Source organism: Dermacentor variabilis, chromosome 1 (assembly GCF_050947875.1).
Source record: "Dermacentor variabilis isolate Ectoservices chromosome 1, ASM5094787v1, whole genome shotgun sequence".
Taxonomy (NCBI): domain Eukaryota; kingdom Metazoa; phylum Arthropoda; class Arachnida; order Ixodida; family Ixodidae; genus Dermacentor; species Dermacentor variabilis.
Genome location: NC_134568.1, coordinates 64,722,219 through 64,749,249, shown reverse-complemented (window position 1 = coordinate 64,749,249; position 27,031 = coordinate 64,722,219). Strand labels below are relative to the sequence as shown.

The following is a 27,031-nucleotide window of genomic DNA, read 5'->3' as shown; positions in this document are numbered from 1 at the left end:
ACGCAGTGGTAAATGTGCTAGTAGGCAAACGAAGCACGAATTAAACACATGGTGCTTAGAAATACTAGAATGAGACTTCATTAACTAAACAGCAAATGTTCTTTGTAGCTTATGGCATTTTATAAAACACTAGGTATTTCTCTGTACTTACATGTACGGAATACATGGTGGTGTTGTCTCTGCCAGAGCCTGCCTGTATGCACGAAAAGACGATGAGCTATCTATCAAGGCGCAGTACTCCTTGAGGCCCTGGAGTAAAACACAAAAGGTGTGCATAAAGTGACATCTTGACATAGTGGGATAGGAAAAACAGCAGAACAGTACGAAGTGGCAGTGTCAAATGCTACACTTACCTCAGTGATGTTCTTCTGCCACTCGAGACGGCGTATTGGTGCAGAATCCAGTGCTGACAGGATGGCCAGATAAGAATTAAAGTTGTTGATCTTGCGAAGGTGCTTCATAATTTTGATAAACTTCACCACCACTCGCTCGCGATCTTTCGCGTCACACTGCTTCAAGATGCAGGAACGTGCCCTGGCAGGAAAAGAATAAGGTGAAATGAAAAAATAAAGAGAAAATATGCAGTTAAAGCGGCTAGTGCAGCAATACTAAAATGTGTGTGATGCATGCCTTGAATACAGCTAGTTCATTAGCACAGTAATTTGGAAGTGGTATACTTGAACAGCGAAATGGCAGTGGGATAGCATTTTGCCAACAACTGACATCAGAGCGCGGTAAAAAAATTTAACTGGTGAGTAACTTAGTAAACCCACGTAAATCCTTTTTAGGTGCCTTACTTCTATGGTGTTATTATTATAGGTGTAACATATAAATATGAGGGTTGTGCTGAAGATAATGCACATGTAGCCAAAATTGATTGAAGTTATTCAAACAGCACATGTTCTCTTAGCAATCCCTTGTTTATAATAATGGCTTAGAATCTGGTAATTTTCTGTGGTTAATAAATGTAGAGCAGTTGCACTTTTCTATCAACATTTTTGTGGAGGACAGGGTGCAGTTTGTCCAATGAATACAGAAAGCTGCAGAATGTTCATGAAAATGACAGAATTGATAAGCGTACATGAACATATCAATATGTCTAAAGAACAGTGAACCAATAATGAAGGTTAAGCAGCACTAACAGGCCATAAACTGCAGCCACACATCGAAATGACTAGCTTGTTGGGCAAACATGTAGCTGACAAATCAACCAGGTCTACTTGTTGATTATTGATCGAAAATAATTTTTTCAATGATAGATCAAAAAAAGCATGACATTTGATTCCTTAAAAAAATTCCATCATTACCACAGCACATATACATCTTAGAAACAAAAATATCAAGAGCAACGGAGCCACAGGCTAAAAATGACAATTACATAAGCAAGACTTTTATAGGCACTACGTCACTGTGCCATGTGTATTGACTTAACCAAAACAGTGGTAATATTGTAATATCAACAATACAGATATAACCTGAAACCAACAAAGTAATCACAGCTCTAAAAGCACCACTTCAATACTTAAAAAAATGGCTTAGAAGAACTTTCTGTGGGCCTAGTTGGTGCATACTTGACAAATATTTTTAAAGCGCAAACAAGAGACACGGCACAAGAGGAAGATCATACACAGGACCAGCACCTGTCTTATGTATGACCTTCATTTTGTGCCGTGTCTCTTGTTTGCGCTTTAAAAATATTTGTCATGCAAAAAGATGACTGGCTTATGATGTCGATATTTTTTTTTGATGGAGAATGGTCCTATTATTTGCTACACAAATAGGTTCTCATGCTTATATACTACTAGTATGTTGCATAATGCTGCTTGCATATGCAGCCCAAATGTGTAGCTACATGCAAGCAGGTGGTCACTCCAACATAATATACACACGTGTGATCACATTTCTAGTCATGTGGTTCGATTATTTGCAGTTTTCTTTAACTGTAGTGAAAATTTATTGCAGGCTAGTGCTGTGCTGAAGATCAAATAAGTTGCATACCTGGACATTGCCTTTTTCAGCCACTGACATACCTTGTGAATTCAGAACACTTCTGTGGTCTTCCTATGTGGATTAGCAATGGTTAGCTACTTTCCAGCCCATTCCAATTTTCAGGCTCTTACAAAGTTAGCACGAATTACCTTCACACACACCACTAAAAAGGAAATCTGGATGCCCGCTGGCATTGTCAGTGTAGCTCAGATGAACAAGATATAGTAATCACATTTTTCATGAGGTTGATTTGCATAACCTGATTACTCAATAATAATTTCAGTTGGGAAATGGTGCTTTCAGCACATGTGAGCTAAACCTCAAGAAGTTAAGTGCAGCTTGTCATCGCAAGGAACTTGATGTTGTTACGTCTGTTCCAAATTCAAGTTTTCATAACCGCTTCTATCACTTTTTTTTTACCCGGTACCAACCACTAAATGGAAGGCATGTAAACATCAGTGTATGAAGTTTCTGAGAAGTCTAAAAACAGCCCCGAGAGCTGCACAAACACTTAGTCATTTTACCTTATGGCTGTAGGAACAGGGCAGCCAGTCTAGTCAGGCCAGGTTGTATCACTTGCATGCAAAGGCAGACATGTAATGCACTCACCTGACACACTGTTTACAACCTTAAAAGTGCCTTGGATAAATGAGCCAATAGTTGTTTCATCCGGCTTAGGTTGGTGAAATAATTTGTGATTTACACAAAATTCCTTGGTAACAAAGCTGCGCGGGCCATGAAAGGCTTGGTTGCAGTTACACAATGACACACACAATTTGCAATTAAACTTATGTGCATACCACAGAGCTCTGAAATGCAACTCTTACCAGTAGGACATTTTGTTGAAGTGCTCGGTGAACTTCGTCAGGTTTGGACTTGAATCTTCATTTTGCTCTTTCGCCCAAATGAGAATCTCGGAGATCTACATAATAACGATATGGTTATTTGGCGCGTGCTGTTTAGTTCACACTGTGACAACTTATCATGATGAGTGATGGATTTGCCAACTGAACTGTTTTCTCACATGTGCGAGCAGCAGAATAGTTAAGAGCACATACATTGATTAATGCTTTTGCACCTACAGCTTGGTTACAGCATTAGGGTATGGTGGCATAACATAAATCTAAGAGGAAACTAAAGACAACAAAGAACCATATTTACAGTAGAACCTTGTTGATACGATTCTGTTTGGTCCAATTTCCCGGTGCCAATGTTTGTGATAGAGAACACAAAAAATGACCCAATATAGTTATGCTTCTTGTTTACCTGTTGATACGTTCCCAGAAAACACAATCTTTAGGCACCAACGTGCAGTACATTGACAAACTGCAATTGTAGATAAGTTTTCCAGCTCTTAGGTCCCACATAAACAATAAAAGGAGTGAGGCATGTGCGATCGGGAACAGTAGTCGTCTGCCGCAGCAGCTTTCCCGCAGTACTCGCCTGCTCGTGCCATGTGAAAACACCAGCGCACATTCCATTTCCTATTCTGCTATCAGCAAATCTCCAAGAAATGTCTTGCGGGTCATTGCACATCATATGCACAGCTATTGCTGCCAACCCTGTCACGATAAGCATTTTCATTGATTTGTTTGACAGCACATGTGGCATAGCGCCGTTGGAAGCGTACTGCATGCTATTAATTGGCGATAACCCAAACGAGCTACATTCCCTCCTATCTCTTTGAGTGGGACCGATCAAAAGGTCGATTGCATGCATAAGTGAAAGCCAGGAATGACTTGGGCACGAAGACAGCTCAGTCATTCATTGCACTTGCAAGACATGCGTTGGCTCGTTCAACAGCTGTGATGATGGCGTTGAGGAAGCACAAGTGTTGGCCCCTCAAGGAAAAGCTGAATGTACTTGCAGTCATTGACCACAATCCAAAGCGAAAGTACATAAATACTGCCGGTGAGCTTGGACTGTCAGCGTCGACTGTCAACATGCAAGGCCAGCTTGGCCAGCAACCTTGGCTTGGCCTACACGACGTGTTGGTGGTCACGTGATATTTTGCAAGTGCGAGGCCAACAGCCGGCCACTACGTCTTGACGTGCACTGCCTTTCCGCACGGTAAATGTTGGGGGTTACATGAACGAGTGTGCATGCCCCTTATTGGGGATCATTTGCAGGTGGGATGGGCCAAGAAAGCTGGTGGCTTCAATGCGCACCCAGTGTTGGAATGTCAGGCGATTGGTGAGTTTTGAAGTCGCGACATAGTTGAAATGCTGAAGGAAGGGACAGCCAGGGTTGCCAGGTCCAAAATGTGAAAAGTAGCCAGGAAACCACTAAAAGTAGCCAGAAAAGTAGCTAGTTCATTGCAGGTGCTTAAAAAGGTAGCCAAAAAAGTCACTATGCTGCCGCCATGGCCGACCACTTAAGAAGGTGGTTGAAGAACCACTTAACATTGCTGTAGCTGATTATGAGCTGCTCCTTTTGGGATTGTTATGTTTAAAGCCCTTCAACTTATTTAAAACGTGGCTTCGGGGGTAAAGTTAGAACTGGTGGCCTGTATTCATATTCGGAAATTGTTAACCCTGTATAAATGATTAAGTAAATGCAAGTAGTTGTCACTGAACTCTAGTACCAGCGAATATGTCATGTGAACAATTCTCCCTCTTTAGTCATTCGTCAATGTATCCCTGTGCCATATCTAAACTTTGCCTTGGCATATCATATACTAGTCAGGATTTCTTATCACCTAAGAAAAGTGTTTCTTTGGTAGATTTTATAGCCATATATCGACGTGTCCTCACACACCTTTACTCAAATTCATGTAAACGTAATAAAACTTCCGTTTCGAACTTATAATTTTCTGAGCATTCAACTATAAAAGGAGACGTTCCATGGAATGAAACAAAAGGTGTTCCTGTTGAATGAATTTTGTCGGTTGCAAGGATGAGCTTGCGTCCTTTCTAAATACACGTGGTGAGGATGGTCGTTGCACATCGTGTGTGTCATAAGAGGCGTAGTCCAGCACATTACTATACCATTTATTTGTAACATTTTGTCAGGTTTGTCTGTAGTTCTTATAGAAAAATGCTGATTTTAAAAGTAGCCAGAAAGTAGCCAACCCGAAAATTTTCCCACCACAAGTCTTCAAAAGTAGTTAATTCGGTGCAAAGTAGCCAAACTTAGCAACCCTTGGGACAGCATGGAATGCTTGCTTTGGGACAAGCCCGCAGCCTCCTGCTCCTGGCCCTCCTCGTCATGGCAGCTTGTGGTCATAGTGCTGTGTGCATCATCATACATGGTCATTGTGCTATGTGAATCATACATCATTGTGCATCAGTGTCGACGGTCACTGGATGAACTCTGTTCATGTATCTTTAGACACGTTACACCATGCTTTAGTTAGTAAGCAGATGTTTGCTTCAATTTACACTGCCCATAAAACTAAGAGCCTTCCTTCATTTAATAAATCTAAACCCTGATATAATGAAGTTAGTAAAATCGGCAATTTACTTTGTTATAATCAAATTTGACTTTTTATGTAAAAAGTAGTCACAGACGAATTTTTATTACATGGAAGGCCCAATAAGATTTTCTGAATGATCAAGCAACTGTAAAAAAAATTTAAACAAGAAAAGGAATTTCATTTTGTTCAATTTAGGAGTCGGCTACCAAACATATGGCTTAATGCCGTGTTGACGATACCTTCACATTGGCAATACAAAGTGAAGCCTGCAACACTTTCGCGCACAGTCTGCTACTGCCGTGGTAGATAGGGTCTGGAAACCTTTTTTCTTGTATTTACCCGAGCACCATGCGCATGCATGAGTTGCGAGAGAGACATCTGGAGACTTTCACTTCTCGGAATATGCCTTTCCTTAGATGCTACAGTGCCAAAGAGGAGGACGTGCATTACTGCGTTTGTTCATACCTGAGCCACACTATGCGACAACAGATAAATATTCTGAAATAAGCTCGCTATCCGTTCAGGTTTCATGGCACCGCATCTAAGCGTTGAGCTCATGGTTGAGAGGTCCTTGGTTCGAATCGTGGATTTGATAATAAGTTTTTTCCTTTCTTTTTATTTGCATTATGATACTATTTTCCCTTTTGACTGCTGCAGTAGTTGTTCAATTTCTATGCTTCACCACCACCAGGCCTGACATGGAGGGTTCCAGCCAAGGGGAATGACATGCTGGGAAGCAAGGGGGGGGGGGGAATAATTACACGCTGTTACTGTAAATTCATGCTGTTGAAAAATATTTGTTTGCAGGTTTTATTTTAGTTGTTGTTCATGGCTGGATGGTGCATGCACAAAATGTGCCCATGTGGCATGTACTGTCGCCGACAACTGTGGCACTGGGAGAGCACTGCAGATGCACTGCGAAGCGGCAAACCTTATGTGTGCCACAGTGACACGAACCAACCACTGACAACAAACAACAGCTGCTTCGCCATTATGGACTCTGTATTGGCCATTAAGGTCCTGTTCGGATGGAAGTTTAAGCAGCGCTTGCACAGGAGCAAAGCATGCCGCTTTCCGTAGTACCTCGGCGAACAAACATTAGGAGCAAGAGTCCCAAGCAAAAAGTCCCTAGATCTCGCAAAAGACTCCAGATGTCTTTCTCGCCACTCCACACATGCACATAACACTCGAGCAAACACGAGAAAGAAGCTTTCATGATAGTGTTGCCCTGAGTTGGACGACTCTACTATCATGAAAAGTGCAGGTAGAGGGGAGCAAATGTTTTGTCTGCCTCTCACTTCTACGCGTCAAAAAAGGCGAGATTATGCGTCCTCCGGCACTAAATGCACGGGAAGACAGTGCAAATGAAGCCATGGCCGTTTTAGCTTTCCCAGTCTTTGCACTCGCGGCAGATTACCTTAAAAATGAGGCTCATGGGCAACGGCATGGACCGCGTAAGCGCTCATCCGTGCTAACAACCAGGGAAGGGGTCATGCACTCACTTGCCTCCCACTCTGCTTCCCTTGCTTGTGCGGCAAGAGGATGCGCATCAAGCCATCATCCTTCTCATACTACCCTTGCACGCTTTCCCTCGCACCCACATCATAGGGCGTGTAGGACGTGATGGGATTTTATATCACTTGGACTTTGTATACGGCACATGACAAATAGAGGGTCTTGCTGCTCTGCTGTTCCGCTTCAGTGGCCGCTCTTTGTCTCATGGTGCGTCATTTGAGAGGTGTGTCTATAAGCATCTACATGTAATTCCATCTGTGTCCGCAGCAGTTTCCATTTATTGCCTTGGCATTCTTTCTTGATGGCAGTGAAATTTAGTTATATTAAAATTTTGTATAAACACACTTCGTTACATTAAGGTTCAAAATAAATGGTGTTCTACGGACAAGAAGTTATAAAAAGTTAAATAGTTTGTTACATTCAGCTTTAACTGATGTCAAATACTATGCTATCTCTATCAATGCTTCGCCTCTTGGGCAAAACTATGACATTTTGTAGTGACTTATGTCTTATACTTATAGACATAATACTAGAGAGTTTTAGTATAGCGTAAAGCAGCAAACGCAAAGAGTTAGCGTTAGCGTTAGCGTTGCGTGCACCACACTGCGCATGCGCTGTACATAAACGCTGCTGGAGCTCTTACGTACGTACGATTTTTTTAGGATTTAGCGTTGAACGCTAACGCACGCAAGGGGAGCCTTACGTACGGCAAGATGGCGGCCCCAGTCGAAGTGAGAGCAGCCCGCTTCGGATCTATCGAGTCGTCGGCCTGCACTGTTCGGCTCATTCGTTCCCCACTAATGCTCGTGTTTGCTTTAGATTTGTGTGATGATGCTTCGACAGTGGCACACAGGTGACAAATGGGCGTTGTTTACGATATACGTTCTCGATTAGCAGCGCAGTAGGCTTAACGAGAGGGTTTGCTAATGTTTGCTCATGTTTGCTGTATCCGCCTCGAGATGGCGCCCAAGTGTACTTCGCTCGTTCACTTGGTGTAAAGCCGAATTTCAAGCCGATGCATGTCACGTTTTCCGCGGCAAAACACAGTAGTGTGGTCGGTGCTGTGGTCATAATGCGTGTGCGTTTTACCGACGGCGACGATCTGAACCTCCTGAAGGAGGTTTTCGCCTTGAACTCATTCGGACGGACGTCAAGATGGGCGTCCGTTGCAAAAAAGTGGAAAGAAGTGGGAAATCGGATTTCTGGAAGCGAAATTGCCGGCGAAACGTCCCCTCCGGAATAGCTTCGATGTTGAGTGGATCTTGAGGACACGTAGAACCTGCGCGGTCGCTCTCGTTCCCGAAGTATGAGGGCGTCGATGTCATCCCAACTTAAAAAGGACATGTAATATGGGTCCCACAGAACACTCGATCGCGGCATGCTAAGAATAATCGGTGCGTTTCGTGACTCTTGACAAAACAACACTCAAACCAAACACCTACATGTGTAATTAACGCATCGACTGTGGCTTTCGATAAGCTTGACTTAGGGACACACTTGCGGATTCGGCATTGGATAAGCTCGGTATTTCGTGTGGATTTGGCTTTCCAGTACTTTGTGTTTTTACATCTAGATGGCACTGTATTTGTTTGCGTTAACGTTAACGCTTTTCTCCGTTCCGTTATTCTAAAACACTACCTTGTGCCGCGTAGTGCAGTCTTTCTTTGCGTTAGCGTTGCGTCGCACGCTAACGCTAACGCAAGCATTTTTCGCTATACTAAAACTGTCTACTTATACTTATAGACATGCTTATAGTATGTTTTTTTTCCAAAACATAGGAATGAGGTTCTACTGTGCTCGCTAATGGTGCAGCATAATTGCTGCACTACCCCACAACTGATCAAAATTTTTTTTCCAGCATAATGATCGCACCTGCAATTTGGCACGGTGAGTGGCGCCATGGTTTCAACTTTGACTGATGATGATGATGGCAAAATGAAGATGCCATATGTCCCCTAGTGCTACCTAGCACTGCTTGCAGAAAGCAGGTATTTCTTTATGTTTTCTCTGTCAGCTCGACTGGGCTGTTCGTAGTATTTACACATATGTGGAGTGATTGGACTGCCGGTGCAGCTTGCAATGGGGTGGTACTAAAATTACACTGCCAGCTTCAAGCTCAAAGCTGTTGAGTATGCTCTAGAGAATGGCAACTGTGCATTGGGAAGGCACTTCGGTGTCAATGAAGTAAGTATAAACTATTGGAGATGGCAGCAAGAAAAGCTGAAGGCTACCAGCATGAGGCCTGAAACCAGGACAAATGACTCTTCTAACAGGAAATTTTTGATAAAATCCAATACTGTCTCACAAAATCAGACTACTGGCAACTCTATTTCTGCATGACCACAACCAGAGTCAAAAGTAACACAACAATGACTGCAACAGAAAAAATAGTTTGCAAACCAGTGCTGACATGAGTTACACAGATGTACGAGGGTGCAAGGGTAGGGAAACAACGGAGCATCCAGCAGAAATAAATAAATGCACGCTTGAGGTGGAAGTGGTAAGTAATGCCTTTCACAACATCAGCAGTCTTTTTGACATGGCAACCAGAAGGAGCACAGATGTCTTATTCCACATGGAAAAGCTGGGAAATACAGACGCTTTATTTACAACTTTATTTAACACACCATCCTGTATCTGCTGCCAATTATCACTACCAGGTGCTGCTATAAATATAAGCTTCAGCTGATAATATAATATTTCAAGACTTTGATACTAGCAGTGCCATGGAAGCTGAAGCATCACCAAACTTCATATTGTGCAGGAAATTAATAACAACAACATGCTCAATTTGCATCGCTTGGCCCCCTTGAATGATGACACAAACCACAAACTTTCTCCCAAGACCACAAATTTTACAGGCACTTCATTTTGCGCTGCCAGTGTTGAACTATTGAGGTGTGCATACTCACGTCAATGCGCTGAAAGAGGTGAGCATCAAGCAGGGTCATCTGCTCGGCTAGGAGCTCTGATTTGAACTGGAGCAAGGTGGCCGGCTGGGTGGTGACACGCAAGTTGGCAAGGCTACCGCCGCAACCAGGAGGGGCTCCCCCGGCCCCTGTCGTGCTCCAGGGGCCTCCAGCATGCAGTTGTGCGTGTGCTTCCCACTTCTCTACCACCTTGGCCCGCAGAGCCCTTGCCAGGCTCAGGTCTCCCCGGCCCACGAGTTGGTGCGAGAATGCTGTCAGACAGCGCACCATGTCTGGGCCCGCATCACTCAGCCTACGCACCACAACAAAAGTCATGCAAAGAACATGCTAAGTGGAAGATGGAGAAAAACACTACCAGATGTGAGAGAGAGGATCACTAAGCTTGATGACTGGGAATAATTGATGCTTTAACCAACCTGACATACAGTAAACTTGGTGCTCAATAACCCATAGTGCAAAAAAGCAGTGCCTTTGCATTTAGTACTGTAGAGATGTACATTACATCGAACATAAAGTAGTAAGAAAACAGCTGTGTTTCTTGCTTAGGCTCTAACATGACTACACATTAGTATACTATTACCATGACGAAATGCCACACTTATTCATTCATACCACCATATTTCCGTAAACAGAATTCTTTAAGGGATACTAGAAATCCACACGAAGTCAGTTTATACAAGTATTCTTTAAAAACTCCACTTACATTCATTTGGCGGTAAAGGGATGATTATTAGTGAAGAAAATTTAGGTCAAACTTCCCTTTTCTGAACTTCGTGTTTTAAACTCAGAATAAGACTTTATTCCTCCGAGAATTGGGAAATATCCCAGACAAAAATCAAGTCGGTAGCTTGACTAGGTTTGGGGTCCCATGTTACATAGCCTATGACATTGAAGGCTAGAATTAACGAATATACATACATAACAGTGAAGTGAAATGTACACGAGTGGAATAACATATTACTTAGTATTTCCATGTGCATATGCCCTAAAAAATTAAACATAAAAACACATGTGAAATATTCAGAACGAAAAAAAAGCACAAGCAGAACAGCACAGACAAAAACCACCATGTCTTTAAAGGGACGCTAAAAGCAAACAATAAGTCAATGTGGACTGTTTAAATACTATTCCAGAAACCTCGCAATGCTTGTTTTGTGCCAAGAAAAGACTTAGTTTACGAGAAAATTGCATCTGAAGGGTCTGAATATCTTTTTCAAAATTCACATCTCTCGGCACCCAACCGGGGGAGTGGTGATGTTGCATACACCATCATCACCCTTTGCTGCCGTCGGTGAGTAAAACTGCGCCCAACAGATGGCGGTACTGAGCCAAGACAGAGCGGTGGATTCGCTGCTGCAGCTACTTTTTGGTCAAGTGGCGTAGACCGTTTGGGCATCCCGCAACACCACATGGAAGTTGAATTCTCTGCTACTTGCAGTTTGTGCAAGTTTCACGAGCTAGCTAAACCAGCACAGCACTACGTGCTAACGAAACTACTGAAAGACGAAAGCGTGTACGGCGCGGAGTTGAGTGAAAAAAACCTTTCGACCACCCGTGTCGTTTTCAAGGGTAATTTCAATTTCTTTTTTCTAAAAAATGAAACAGAACTGGACAAGTAGCATTTTATTTTGTCTTATCGTACAATACAAGGATGTTTTTTGCAATTAGTGGTTGAGTACTAGTGACAGGATTTAACTGACGAGTGCTTTCGTCATTGGGCAAGTACTTGAATGCCTCGGGGGAGTCTCTAATCGTGTCCTGCATTTCAATTTTTCCATTAAGGCTCTGCTCATGATAATATTGACGCCTTAGAGATTCTCAAACCCTAATCTATCACTTTAGCTTGACTTAATATTTGCCTCTAGTGTCCTTTTAAAGAGCGCATCAGTTGGATCACAAAAAAAGAAAAACAAGAAGGATGACAACTAAAGAGGCAAATAACAGAATTTGCAACTAAACTGTTCACGAAACGGGTGTAAATATGAAGATTTAGAAATATTTCCTTATAACTGCACCATTTTGGCACAGGAAGAGTTCTTGAAACATGCTAGGTCTAGCGCTTAGTTTCATTAAAGTGCAATGTACTCCTTCATTACCAGCAAACAATTAACAAGACCCAAATAGATGCTGCCAATATCCATGACGTCATGGTGAGCTGGTACAGAAACTTCAGGGCAGCGTTGCCACCCGTCTTTAGTTTCTGCATCCTTTTTGGCTTACCAAGAATCCTCTCATGGTAAAAGTGACGGTTATGCTAGTGCAAAAATGTAACATTATTAGTACTACAGGTTGAGTCTATGTTTTTTTTAGTGGACCTTTAAGTACTTCAGCTCCTGTTCAGACAGCTCAACAGATGGAGCAGTAACACACTTTTATCAAGCTTGACAATTTTTGCTTGGCTCTATTATCTCACCAATTGTCAGATTAACTGTTTTTTGCAAGGACTTCATGATAATGATATAGTGGATTGCATAGATTAAGGATGGCTTCAGCAATAGAGTCAATACCCAATTTAGGGAAAGCTGCATTTAGCAAAGAATCCATCGGTGCAAAAAACTGCCTTTTACCCTTCTGAAGACATAACCTGCTAAAAGTATTAATTATGGCATGTTTTGCAATTTCTGTAACTCTTCCTTACCACCAGAAATGTGCTCATTTTCAGTGATTTCCATATTTTATAGTTTTACTTCAACATGTACCCGCTGCAACATTACTGAGATACATAAAATTGCAGCTTAATCATCAATGTTTTGAAGGGAAGCAGAAATAATTTGTTGGAAATTTCTTGAGAATTCTTATTTCAAATTTCAAAGAAGCACCCAGAGAAGCATGAATGAAAAGTATAAATTCTGTTTCTTACTGAAAATACTGAGCGTTAGAAAGAAATCTGAAATATACAAGGTATGTGCCTTGTTCCTGGTTTCGAACTTCTATAAACTGGAAAATGAGAGGGGAAAAAAAAAAAGAACTTAACAAACAAATGCTAACTTGGAGGCATGAATATTAGTGATAGTAATACCATATTCTAACTAGTGCAGAAGTATACAATCACAGCAACCTAAGAGTGTGCTGCCATGTAAAACATTACAAGACTGCATAAAAAGATGGTTTATGTAGGCAGCAGTGTCGGGGAGCACAGGCCACTGGGTCCAACATAGCACTAGGGGCCAGAATATGGCACTTGTTGACAGTGGATGTAATTCCTAGAGTTGCAACGTGGAAACTGGCAAAAGGAGTAATTCAGTTTGCTGCCAATAAGTGCCACAAGTTTGCTGCACAAACTGGGACCAAGTGGCCAAGATCCATGGTGCTGCTTACAAGTTGAGCCAATTCACATGCTTGTAAGCTTAGGCATGATGATGGCAGAGCAGTAGAACCTCATTGATACAATCCTGTTCCGTATGCTTTCCTGACGCCAACTTTCGTGATCGCAAACACAAAAATTAACCTAACAGTGTTACGGTTCTTTTTTTACTGGTTAATACGTCGCGAGAAAATGCAATCTTTCGGCACCAACGTTCACTACGTATTCGAACTACGATCATATGATATGTTTTCCGGCCACTAGATCCCATATGAACAAGAAAAGATGTGAGGAATGTGCAATCGAACGCAGTAGGCGCCCGCTGCGGCAGCTCCTTCTCAGTACTGGCCCACTCATGTCATGTGCAAACGCCGGCACAAACTCAATTTCCTCTCCTGGTACCAGCAAATCATCTCGCGGGTCGTCGCTCGACACATTTACAGCTATCACCACCAACCCTACTGCAATAAACAACTCCGTCTATCTGTTTCACAGCGAGTGTGGCGTAGTGCCATTGGAACCATATACCGCACACTTTTAAAGCCGATAACACAAACGCGCCGGCATTCCACCTTTCCCTGCTACAGGTGGCGCGAGGTGAGCATCATGTTTCGCTCTACCGGCACCTTATTCCGGCGTCCCCCACCAGCTCGACCTTATTAGACAGTTTTAGTATAGCGTATAGCAGCAAACAGAAAGAGTTCGCATTAGCGTTGCATGCTCCAAACTGTGCATGCACTGTACGTAAACAGTACTGGAGCTTTTACATATGTATGCTATTTTTGGGATTTAGTGTTCAATGCTAATGCATGCAAGGGGAGCCTTACGTAGGGCAACATGGTGTCACACTTCAGATCTATCGAGCTGCTGGCCTGCCTTTTTTGGCCCAATCATCATCATCATCATCATCATCATCAGCAGCAGCAGCAGCAGCAGCAGCAGCAGCCTGGTTACACCCACTGCAGGGCAAAGGCCTCTCCCATACTTCTCCAACTACCCCGGTCATGTACTAATTGTGGCCATGTTGTCCCTGCAAACGTCTTAAGGGGGGACGCGGCCCTTGAAAACCGAAAAATAGCGAAAAAGTCGATTTTTGAAAAACCATATTTTTGGTTTGTATGTCTCATAAACTACCTGTTCTGTAATTATCAGCACCTAATTCAACCGTAAAGTACCAAAAATAACGCTACTTTTGAGGCCACCGCGGCCCAAAAAACGCGCAAATGCCGAAATGAAGTCAAACTTCGCGGGCGCGCCATTCCCGGCCCATGCGGCCTGCCCGCGCCATCTTGGTGTCGTTTTGACCGTGGATTCTTTGTCTATATTTTGCCGCCTTGCAAAATGGCATCGTCGGCGCGGTTGAGACGCTATTGGCGTTTTCCTGCGATGTGATGCGGAGCGCTGATTGGCCGGAGCAGTGCATTCAAATCTCGCGGGCTAAGGCACGCCTGCCATTGGCTGCTGCGCGGGCAGCGGCTGCTGCTCAAATCTCGCGGGCTAAAGCGCGCCTGCCATTGGCTGCTGCGCGGGCGGCGGCGGCTGCTCCCTTTGTTGCCGCGCTCGCGTCGTTGTTGCCCCTTGCTCTGTCGGCCTCAACATGAGCTTGCGCGCTGCTCATCGCCTTGCGCTATCTTTTAGATTATTTGTTCAGCTTTTCTTTTTTCGCTAGTTCTTCGCTGCACGCGATGCCGGCAAAGCCCAAGACAGTGCAGATGTTCGGTGCACGGGAGCGCGATATGCGTCTTGTACGAGCATCGAACTTCCTATCTCTCGCAGCGAGTGCCGACTGCGTAGACGCTTTTCAGCGGCGGAACTGTGCTTTCGGCTGTCGCCAGTCGAAAATCCGACACACTGAGTGTGCCTGGAGCCGCAAGAGCTAATTAGAAGCTCCGCAGGAGCTTTCTAATAAAGAAACACATGTGTTCAACTTTAAGGCCTGTTTTCTCGGAATGGATTTTTTCGCTAGTAGTGGTGCTGGGGAAGGCGATATCTCAAGAACCGCTCTTCAGATTTGTATGCCGTTTTTTTTATTCTGTTCCTGAATGACTTTGCCAGGGGGTAACAGGCTTCTTTTTTTGAAAGCTGGTGCAGTTAATTTATAATAAGCAATTAATTTTTGATGGATGTGGTCATTACTGGCTACATCAAATTCAAAGTTGTCTTAAAAATTTTTGGAGGGGAAATTAAAGAAAAGGGCTCTTTAGCCCCCTGGGATATCTATCAAGGGATCATCACAGTGAATTTCAGCTTCCTACGATGTCCTGGCATTTCTCCAGGCTCTTCCTCAGGCATATACATGAATCACCTAGTTAGACCTCAATAACTCTGGAACTAATAAACATATCTTCATGAAACTTTGCAGTTCCTCATAGTTCAGTGGTGTGAACGTACCCTGAAAGTTTCATCTGGATATCTTAAAAAATAAGAAAGTTCGGTCTCCAGGGTCACCCGCCCACCTAACTTTCTGCCGCCCCCTGCTACGCTTCCCTTCCCTTGGAATCCAGTCCGTAACCCTTAAGGATCATTGGTTATCTTCCCTCCTCCTTACATGTCCTGCCCATGCCCCATTTCTTTTTCTTGATTTCAACTAAGATATCATTAACTCACGTTTGTTCCCTCCCCCAATCTGCTCTTTTCTTATCCCTTAACGTTACACCCATCATTCTTCTTTCCATAGCTCGTTGCGTCGTCCTCAATTTATGTAGAACCCTTTTCGTAACCCTCCAGGTTTCTGCCCCGTAAGTGAGTACTGGTAAGACGCAGCTATTATACACTTTTCTCTTGAGGGATAATGGCAACCTGCTGTTCATGATCTGAGAATGCCTGCCAAACGCACCCCAGCCCATTCTTATTCTTCTGATTATTTCTGTCTCATGATCCGGATCCGCCGTTACTACCTGCCCTAAGTAGATGTATTCCTTACCACTTCCAGTGCCTCGCTACCTAACGTAAACTGCTGTTCTCTTCCGAGACTGTTAAACATTACTTTAGTTTTCTGCAGATTAATTTTTAGACCCACCCTTCGGCTTTGCCTCTCCAGGTCAGTGATCATGCATTGCAGTTGGTCCCCTGAGTTACTAAGCTCAATTGTTCCTCACTAATGCTTTTATTTGCTTTAGATTTGTGTGATGATGTTTCAACAGTGGCGTACTGGTGACAAATGGGTGTCGTTTTCGAGATACATTCTCAATTAGGAGTACAGGAGGTTTAACGATAGAGCTTGGTCATGTTTGCTCATGTTTCTTGCTGTAGACGCGTCAATATGGCGCCAAAACCTATATTTCGCTCATTCGCTTAAGTTAGTGACACACTTGCTGATTCGGCATTGGATTAGCTTGGCATTTCGTATTTGGCTTGCTGATACTCTATGTGTTTACATCTAGATGGTGTTGTATATCTTTACGTTAGCGTTTTGCTCTGTTCCGCTACTATTCTAAAAGACTATTTTGTGCCGTTTAGTGCAGCCTTTCTCAGCATTAGCATTGCATTGCATTCTAATGCTAACGCAAGCATTTTACCCTAAACTAAAACTGTGTATTTTGGTTTCCTGTCACCTTCTCAAAACACTATGGCTGCAGAATAACAAAACAGCATGTGGTGGCAGTGGCATCGCAACAATTCTCGCTGAGTGGGCACATCAAAACTTCACACTAAAATACCCCACCTGAATAAACTGGTGACCCGGGCCAAATTCAGGGAGTGCAAACGTAAGGTGGAAGCCACAAAAGTGAGAAGGTGTGTCTCATGCTATTTGGGCCCCACTGACTCGGCGCGCATCGGTGTCTCGTGCTGTGACAACTCGCGTTACATCGATTCCAGCTACACTTGAGTCGGCCATAATATTTTTTAGTAACTTCAGACTGCACGGTTTCTTGGTTAGTACATTTTCTTTCGTGTACTTTTTCCCCCCAAACATATGAATGAGGTTTTACTCTACATCTGGTTAGAGATAGCTTACAGCATTTATAAATTATGGAGCTAAACTTTGAAGTTACTATTTTCAGTTCACAGGTTTTTATCACAATGCACAAACCTGCTTTCTCCCAAGAAAATCAGATCAGTGTGTCTATTGACCCTTTTCGCAGCAATCCCATGGGCGCTGCCATGTTTGACCACATGGTGACATGTCCATTGCTTGCCTCAACTGCCTCCGCATATACAATGGGTATGTATGATACCGGTGCGGCTTAGCAAACCTCTGTTTCTGGAGATATCGCAGGCGGTGACTTGGTGGATGATACGAAGCTTTGGCCACAGCTTCAGAGAACATGCAAAAGCGCTTTGGAAGCTGATTAAGCTATGCCCAAATGGTTCAAGCAGCGTATATGGTGCTTGTTTTAAAAGCGAGGCTAAATATATATTCCAAGCTATCCAAACTTTCTGCTCATGAATTGAATAGGATTTGTGTTTTGATCTTCGTCCTTATTTTGGCAAATATTTTAAAGCTGTGGCTTGTCATATTTCTGACTCAGTAAATTTCCTTAGTGCGGTCACTACCTGATTATTTCTGCCTAATCGCTCATGGGTATGCTCAGTTCTGATAGATTTGTTCTTGCTGCGGCAATACTTGTAGCCATTTTGTACATTGTAATACCTTGTAGCAAAGATGTATTATCGCTTACTATTGTATTGTATTAACTCGCTTACTATTGTGGATCATCCCGAAACATTAAGCTTCAACCATTTGTGCACTATTGGTGTAATCCGTCATTTATTGTGCGTATATGGTGTGCATATATTCAAGTGTGTGCTCATTCACTTATTGACACGTTGATGATAGAGTGGGTGCAAGATTCTGTGCCAGTTGGGTAGATGTGTGTAGATACTGTGCTCGAAACGTACTATTACAGCAAGCGGCGCTACTCCCTTTGTCATTGTTTAACGAGCGGTACTCACTCTTGCTGATGTTCCGGGGCTGAAAGACTTTCTTTAAAAGTTAGCGATACAACGCTAGTGAATGAGGAAATTCCTGTATCCTCGAAGAAAGCCGTACATTTCGAAGTGCCGGTAACACGCACGGACAGTTGCAGCAACGGTTCGCGAACTTGGCTACACGGATTCATTGCATTCCTTAATATGCCAGTCACTATTTTTAGTCAACTATTGCACACATCTTCAATCCACAAGATTCAATCCGGCATGATTGGAGCACAGTGCATTAGCAAAAACTCAGTTGCATTTCCGACAGCTGATTGCACAGAAGCAAGGTGGAAGTGGTAATGGTTTCATATTCGTGCACTGTTGCTGAGGCGACGCACGGGCGCCACTGAAAGCGCCATCTCGTTTCTCTAGAACAAACTGCTCCACAAAACGGGTCAATAATAAAGTTGATTACTCTTAGCTAAGTTAAGTATGCACATAAAACTTAAGCATCTAAACTATAATGGTCTGTTTGGTGCAAGAGGGTTGGATAAGGTAACTTCACTGGCACTATATCCTGTGCTTTTACTTTCTGTAACAAGCTACCAACTTGTTCAAACTAAACAAATTTTATATGAATTCATTTCTCTATCCTTAATTATTATAATGATCATATGACTTCAAGCATCTTGAAACGTTTTCCGAATCTACAGCGGAAAGGAGGGGAAAAACTGTATAAATGGTAACCATTAAAAGGCGAATAAAAAGGTTTCTTCACTTTCTCTTGGCAGACAGCAAAATCTTATGAACAATTGTTCATTTATGAGGGAAAAGAGCACTTGTGTGAATCTCTTCGCAATAGTTGCAAGTTGTCCTCACATAGAGAAAAAGCCTAGCACTAGGCATGCTTCAAACATGCGGTTGAAGTGTTGCACAAACATGCTGTCTCCAAGAAAATCAGATTAGTGTGTCTATAATATTGTTGATTACCTTTAATACGCATGCAAAATTTAAGCATATAAACTAAAATGGTTTGTTTGGAGGAAGAGTGAATGCCATATCGTGTTATTTCATATGATCACCTGTCCTGACCATTATGGTCACCATTTGTCAGAGCTAAGGTAAAGTTGACTATGGCCCCTTGGAAGCACTAAACACCAAACAAAATGCTCTTTCTGTACAGCTACGCTATGAAACGATGTGGGGCACTGTTTTGCCATTGCAACAGAAGGGTTCCCTGCTTCAACTGCAAAACGATCATTATTCCAAACACTCACATCCACTACTATTTTGCCATAGGTACCCACCCAAGGTCGTCCACAACACGAACCAGGAGTGAGAAGGCCCACCGAGCATATTTTTGCCGTGTGTCTGAGAACTGGATGAACTTGTTGTAGCGGTAGATGAGCTTGTTCACTAGATCCATAGGACTTACAAATGTCTTGTACGTTGTTAGGAAGGCCTCCTGATAGAAGTACTCTTTTTCTGGGAGGAACAAATAAACAAACAAATAAATGAATATAGATAATTATTTTAGGTAGTTAATTAATGAGATAGAATATAAAAAGTATCTTGAGTTGTACAAGGTGACTACCAACAACAAAGCATCACTTTACTCCACATAAGTTGCATTGTTTTTTAACAGTGCAGCTAACATTAGTTGCGACAACCTGCATATCAAGACCGGAACTTCTATTTAGCGAAAACTGCAATAGTATAACAATCTTTTAAAATCTTCCATGTTAATTCTATAGAACACCATACATCTTTTCCTGCAATTTGCAAAGTAATTTTGTTCTGCAGTTGTAATTTAATGAAGCCTACATGTACACGATGCACGTGCCTGCCTGGACCCCAGCTACAAGCAAGAGAAAAGAAAAACCCTGACCAAGAATGCATTCATTTGTACATCGCAGTTTGCATGCAAATGTTGCTGGCAAATGATAAGAAACATTGACTGTCGAGCAAAGGACGAAACACACCACTTCACCATCTGCCATGTTGGTATGGAAACTGCTGGGCACGCACCATTCGTGCTAACAGTCTTGTTGGTATCCTCCCTAACATGCCAACAGCTAGTTGGAACGAAAAACTCCAACTAGAAGTCAGCTTACGAGCACTAGCAGTGTTGCAAGTTCTAAAATGAAGTACAGTTAAACCTCAATAAAACAAACTTCGTAAAATCGGCCCTTTATTTCGTCATGTCAAAATTTCGTTATATTGAAATTTAACTTTTTAAGCAAATAAGTAGAGTTGCCTATGAATTTTTCTTCCCACAGAAGTGGCCACAAAATTTTCAGAAAAATCAGGCAATCAGAAAAAACAAACCTCAATGAGAAAAAAACAAATTCATCTTGTCTAATTCGAGATTCCATGACCAAACATATGGTTTCATGCCGTGCTGACAATATCTTCACATTGGTGGTACGGCGCAACGCCTGTGACGCTTTCGCATCCACTCTGCTTCCGCGGATGGTAATTTCATCCACAGTAGGACAACACTATCACGAGAAGTGCAGGCAGAGGAGGCGAACCCTTTGACTGCCTTTCCCTTCAATGCGTCTCCAAAAATCGAGATTACGCAACCTTCAGCACTAAACATACGAAAACACAGCGCACACGAAGCCAGGGCCATCTCCACTCACCCAGTCTTTGCAATCGCTGCATTTACCTCCAAGATCAGGCACGCAGGCCACTTATGCGCTACTACGTATGCGCTACGTTACCATGCGCTCGACTCCCTTGCTCGCGTGAGAAGACGGAAGCCATCACGCTTCTCGGCTCACCCACAGACACTTTCCCGCACAGCATATGGCGTGCAGCATGTTGTGCGTGATGCCATGTTACCACACTTGAACTTCATACAGAACATTACGGCAAGAGGGTCTTGCTGCTATGCTGTTCCACTTCGGCAGCCACTCTCTCATGTGGCTCATGATTTGAGAGGTGCATAGGCAAGCAGCCGTATATAATTCAACCATTTGACTATCTGTGTCTGTTGCAGTTTCCATTTATTGCCTCGGCATTCTTTCGTAGCAGCAGTGAAATTTCTCTATATTGAAATCATGTATAAACTAACTTCGTTATACTGAGGCTCAGAATATATGGTGTTGTATGAACAAGAAGTTGCAAAAAGCTAAATAGTTTGTTATATCGAGAATTTAGTTATACTGAAGTTCATTTGTTGAGGTTTACCTGTAGACAGTGTTGCCCAAAAGCAGCTGTAACTGGACTATGCTAAGAGAGTAGCAAAATTTACCTGTAGTTCTTGCACACATAGTTTTGTTTACAGCTCCAGTGTATACTTAGTTTTTGCATTACAATGCCTTCACATGAAATTGAAATAGACAAAGTTAAAGGCAAGCTGTTACTATTACTATGAGGCATGACTGCATTTATCACAACAGTTGCACACACAAAAAAAAGTAACAATGTAGTTTTGTGTTAAAGGAACTGACAACTGCCAAGAATGTTTCGTATTGTGTTGGTGGAAATGAAAAGACCCATGATTTATAGTGATATAATCGAACATACTATTAGTAATTTAAGTAGCAATTATAATTTTAAATTGGCACAGAAAGTTCCATTAAAATGGTAAGTGGCGAGAACTGGTGGTAAAACATTGGTATTTTGGATGTAGTATACATGAGATTGCTGAACGTACGTCGAATGTTATTAAGTACTGCATATTTATTGTTTAAGATTGCAGTTCTAATATTATTAGATGTCTGCACTTTATTTTATGCTTATTACGAACGAAAAAAATTTTTTGGCCGAACTAATCATATGGTGGCAGATTAGCCAGCGAAGCTCAGACCAAGCAACTATGGCCAAACTCCACATCCAGAAAGATTCTCTCAAATTTGGAATTTGCCCCAGTGAAACTCGAAGGAGGTGGCAACTGACGCTCCTGCCGCTTGGACGCAGACTTGAACGACCTAGCTTGACGTTTATGAGCGGCCGCCAGTACGGGATGTTCGTTAATAGCTTGTGCTTGATGACGATTAGACTCTCACATCTACTCTCACTGACATTATTTGGAGCCAAAGTCACTGGCTGCATTCTCCGCTTTCGCATGGGCATGTTGTCGTTGGTTATAGTCGCATCTTTGCTGTTGACGCCTCTCCTCATTCTCGGCTTGTTCTTTGGCCGTGCGCACAATGCGTGGCCTTTCCATTTTTTTCATTTCTGTTGGAGTTACAACTGTTGCAATGGTCTACCTCTGCAATGCACAATCTTGTTCTTACACACCGCAGTGCACATCTCCATGTTTTCCCGCTACAAGGGCAGACAACAGCAGGCGCAGCCGGCAGAAATGGCGGCCAGTGGGTGTGCACTCCCCAACTCCGCAGGTGAGGCGCACGGTGAAATCAAGTGTCTTTTCTTTCCTCTCCACCGTACTATTGCTTGCTCTCGCCTATTCAGCGCTCACACCGCCATTTTTCATGTTCACTTTATGGATGTTGGCCAGCACAGATGCCCCCCCCCCCCCCCCCCCCCCGAGACCACGTATACCGCTCAATCATACAGGTCCGTCAGGTAAACAGCTTCGCTGTAAAGGGTTGACGCTATCGAGCGGCGCTTCCTTCATGGCAATGAGTGGAGTGACAGAGTTGTCGCATCCCTCACTGTATAGCAGAACACATGCATGCTTTTGTATGTGTGCAAGTTTTCTAGTGAGTACCCCGAGTTATGTGTTCTCCCACAAGATACAAAATGCTATTGACTACAGTCGCTGACGGATTTTTTGGACTCCAAAAATTCGTACATGATGGATAGTCCAGACTTCATAAATGCACCGTCAGGGTTCCGTAGAGCTAATGCATCTTAACGACCAATTTTTCGGACAAATTTAGGTCCAAAAGTTGGATTTTACGGATTAAATTGCTCGTTCCGAGCCACACTACCGCATCTTGGAGGCCGCCATGTTGATTTTCCACTGGCTTGGCTTCCAGTGGCCTGCTCTATAGCCTACAAAATGGGGAGGTGAAAAATGTTGCACGCTTTCTATTGAAAGCGTGCAACATTCTTCAGTCTCGGAGGCCACGCCCGCTTTTTCATGACTGACAAAATGCTCCAGGGGACAGCACTTTTTCTTGTTTCTTTGTTCAGTCAGCACTATCATCGTAACCACTTAATGTGGTATTCATATTTATTAGCGGTGAGAAATTGGAGTGGCACCCTCTCGCGAGTGATGTCACGGCCAGGACACCGCTTGCTCCGGCTCACTCAGGTGCCACGCGTGCTCGTTGCCTTCGTGCATGCTTGCGGTATTGGTGGCTCGAGCCTTACTTATTGAAGGATATGTGGCTTCTTTCTGCTGCCCTGCCTGAACTGCAGTTTCTTCTTCAAAACAGCGCAAGTCGAGAAAATCGGAGGCTTGGATATCGCAAGCTATGTAGCGTAGAAGGGGTCTAGTGCTTTTGCAATGCATATATGCGTCATGTCTGTCCATAAAATTTGCGTGCAAAGAATATCTGCAAATTCAACATGCGAAGTTGTGTACGATGCTTGGCTGAACACTTAACATTTCCTTAGTACTTAGCTATGAGGGTCATTGCATTTTACACGGAAGAAAAATCTTGGTATTTGGTGATGACATTATAAATCCGTGTTAGAAGGACACTGCCCAGCAAAGCTTTCATCATGATTCTTATTACTCTGATGAGTTGTTCTAGTCAAATGTTTTCTTGTGTGCGCATGACACCATGCTTGTTAATTTAGGTAATAAACGAATGCTTAAATGTTTATACGGCTGATAACACTACTATCTTTACTTTTCGTATAGCTGTCCACTAATTTGCTATTGTAATCAATGCTTTGCCTTTTGGGCAAAACTGTGACTTTTTTATTTATCGCAACTTTAGCGCATTGGGAGTAAATCTTTGTTTTCTCCAAATGAGAGAAAGTTGTATTTCTGTACGAAAGAATGAGGTGTGCGGTACAGTAGAGGACTTTTCTTTTTTTATGTCACAGCAAACGCATGTGCGTTACAATCGAGGACGCACTAGAATCGAATAAATACGGTAAACCTCAATATAACAAAGTCGGTAAAATTGGCAATTTGCTTCGTTATATCGAAATATTGTTGTATTGAAATTCAACCTTTTATGCAAATAAGTACAGTTGCCGTTCGATTCTTCTTTCACAAAAAGGTGCCGTAGAGTTACTCGAATTATCAGGCAATAAAAGAAAGCAAATTTGAATCAGAAAACAATTCATTTTGATAAATTTGGGAGTTAGCGGCGAACGATACGGTTTCATGCCACGTCGACGATATCTTCCCACCGGCAGTACGAATTAAACGAAGCCAGCCATGCTTTCGCTTGCACTCCGCCCCTGTGGCTGATAATGTTGCCCGCACTGGGACGACACTACCATGAAAAGCACCAGCAGTGGTGAGCGAATGCTTGGTCTGCCTCTTGCACTAACGGGTGACCAAAACCTGACACTATGCAACCTCCAATACTAAATGAGCGGGAAGACAGCTTACATGATGCCACGCTGTCTCAGCACGTTCTCTTTGCACATGTGACAGGTTACCTCTAAAGCAGGGTGTGCGGCTGCATATGCGCTTAGCCGCGCTTACAGCCATGCGCAGCCACGCGCAGCCACGACCAAGACGCGCGACAGAAATTGAGGTGCATGCCAACTTACCCCTAACTCCCCACCCTCGCACGTGCTTGACTGCATTACCGCTAGCTCACTACCTTGCCCCTCTTTCCCTTTGCTCGCACGGGAAGGTGGCACTCGTGAAGTCACCATCTTTCTTGTCTCGCCCTCACACACTTTCACTTGCACTTAAAGCAAACAGTGTATGGGACGTGATAGGATCTTATCGCACATGGGGAGCATGATGCGGATCCACTTCAGCGGTCCCTCTGGTCACGTGACATGATTTGAGAAGTCTGTTTTGCAAGCAGCCGCTTGGGTAATTCAATAAATTCACCATCTGCGTCCGCAGAAGTTTCCATTTACTGTCTCGGTATTCCTCTGTGATGGCAGTGGAATTTAGCTATATTGAAAAACAAACATACTTCGTTATATTGAGGTTTGAAATACATTGTGAGATAGGATCTTATCGCACATGGGGAGCATGATGTGGATCCACTTCAGCGGTCCCTCTGGTCACGTGACATGATTTGAGAAGTCTGTTTTGCAAGCAGCCGCTTGGGTAATTCAATAAATTCACCATCTGCGTCCGCAGAAGTTTCCATTTACTGTCTCGGTATTCCTCTGTGATGGCAGTGGAATTTAGCTATATTGAAAAACAAACATACTTCGTTATATTGAGGTTTGAAATACATTGTGTTCTATGGACAAGTTATGAAAAGTTAAATACTTTGTTATATCAAGAATTTGGTTATAATGAAGTTCGTTATATCGAGCTTTAACTGTACATCTATCATAGTGGCCTTCAGGTCTTCAGTAGCCTTTATCGACAATATGGCATATCCCTCACGCAACGGAAGCAACCAAATGTCGTTATGACGAGGCACGCATTGTTTGCCGTGAACCCATCAATTCACTACAACTATGAATTGAAATCCTGATGCAGTTTTTACAGTGCTAATTGCAATGCCTAAAGTATACTTGAGGCACTACAGCACAGCATAAGCCGCCTTGAAAAAGAAAATTTCAAAACCTTCTGCCTCACTATGTCTCAAACCTGCGTTGTTTAATTATACAAACTGAGAACTATTCGCTTCGTCAGTACACCAAAGAGAACCTCGCATGCCCGCCTCATAAGGAAGACACCACAAGCCTCACACGAATCACTTGATTTTTGACCTCCGCCGTGGAATAATGATATCTACCTCCCCAATATGTCCCATACTACTAATAAATGAGGCTTCGGCTTCTTTCTGGCTGCAGCCAAATGATCCAAAAGGCATATTTCACTAAAAAATTTGGGCTGAGCAGCCTCTGTCAGTTCACCAGATTTGTCATGTCTCTTCCTCAAGCAACAAGCAACAGTAAACTGCTCAAGTGGGTTGAACGTGTAGTAGCGAAAAGGGAATAAATGTTGGTACATTCCTGTCCATATGCTGCAAACAGCTGTAAGCCTCAATAAGCTTTGCTTCAAATTACCGCCACTTAAAATTACCCAGTGAAGAATAGCCCAATTCTGAGAAGCAGTTAAAGAAGCAAGTGGTGTTGGTAGAATCTAAACTGCAGTGTTGCTTTTGCAGTTAGTAAACAAGAACAACAACGTGATAAGTCCTCATGTTACTGGCAAGCACTACTGTGAAGAAATTCAAAAATTTATTATTACATCGTGAACTACTCGTTGTGAGCAAACATGTTTTAGTGGGTTAAAATGAAAGTAAATGTTGTATAAGTCATATATCACCAGCATTTCCGAGATGCTTGTTGCATCAAGGCAGGTATGATATCCTTAAATGGATTCTTATGTGCTATGTTTTTGCATTTATACTTTTATTATTCACGTGAGCTACCGCTGCAAAGTAGATCTGCGCATGAAAAGCACACAGTGGGCTGGTCTGAGCTTGTTCAGCTGGCACTGTAGCATTACCTTTGAGAAATATATTGTCATCTAGGAAATAAGCTCTTTGAATAAATTTTCACGAACGAAGGCGTTGTAAAAGTATATTTGAGACGACAGTCATAAGTATACGAGCATAGGGAATGAGCAAACAAACGGACACACTGCAGAAGGTGCCCAGACACTGCCTGAACTGCAGCAGACGAGAGGCACGAGTCCATGCCCTGACGTCATGCGAGTGGCGCTTGCATCGCTCCTGTAGGTCGTTCTTGGGGCTAATTGTAGACGCGTTGTGTCTACAGAGCACAGGTATGCATGTCTCAGAGATGTTGTCGCACCTAATATGGGTGACATACGGCACTCTTTTGATCGTGTTCGAGCCCAATCCGGATAAAATTTCTCGATTGCAATTGGCTTCTTTGCTCAATCTGCGGAAGAAAGCCAATCACGGTCGAGAATTTCGACCCTGATTAGGGTGAGTTGTGATCGAAAGTGGCCGTGGGACACCGGTA

General features: G+C 43.0%; 1 protein-coding gene across 2 annotated transcripts in view; it reads right to left on the bottom strand.

The window, feature by feature from the left end:
- LOC142578731 (rap guanine nucleotide exchange factor 1-like) overlaps nucleotides 1-27,031 on the bottom strand; it is a 137,753-nt gene that overhangs the window by 15,393 nt on the left and 95,329 nt on the right. For both annotated transcript variants that reach the window (XM_075688258.1, XM_075688249.1), the window contains 5 exons: nucleotides 19,321-19,498; nucleotides 9,832-10,141; nucleotides 2,817-2,911; nucleotides 354-534; nucleotides 152-249 (listed from right to left, as the gene is read on the bottom strand). In XM_075688258.1, coding sequence (XP_075544373.1) covers nucleotides 152-249; nucleotides 354-534; nucleotides 2,817-2,911; nucleotides 9,832-10,141; nucleotides 19,321-19,498 — 862 coding nt within the window. The remainder of the gene's footprint in view (nucleotides 1-151; nucleotides 250-353; nucleotides 535-2,816; nucleotides 2,912-9,831; nucleotides 10,142-19,320; nucleotides 19,499-27,031) is intronic.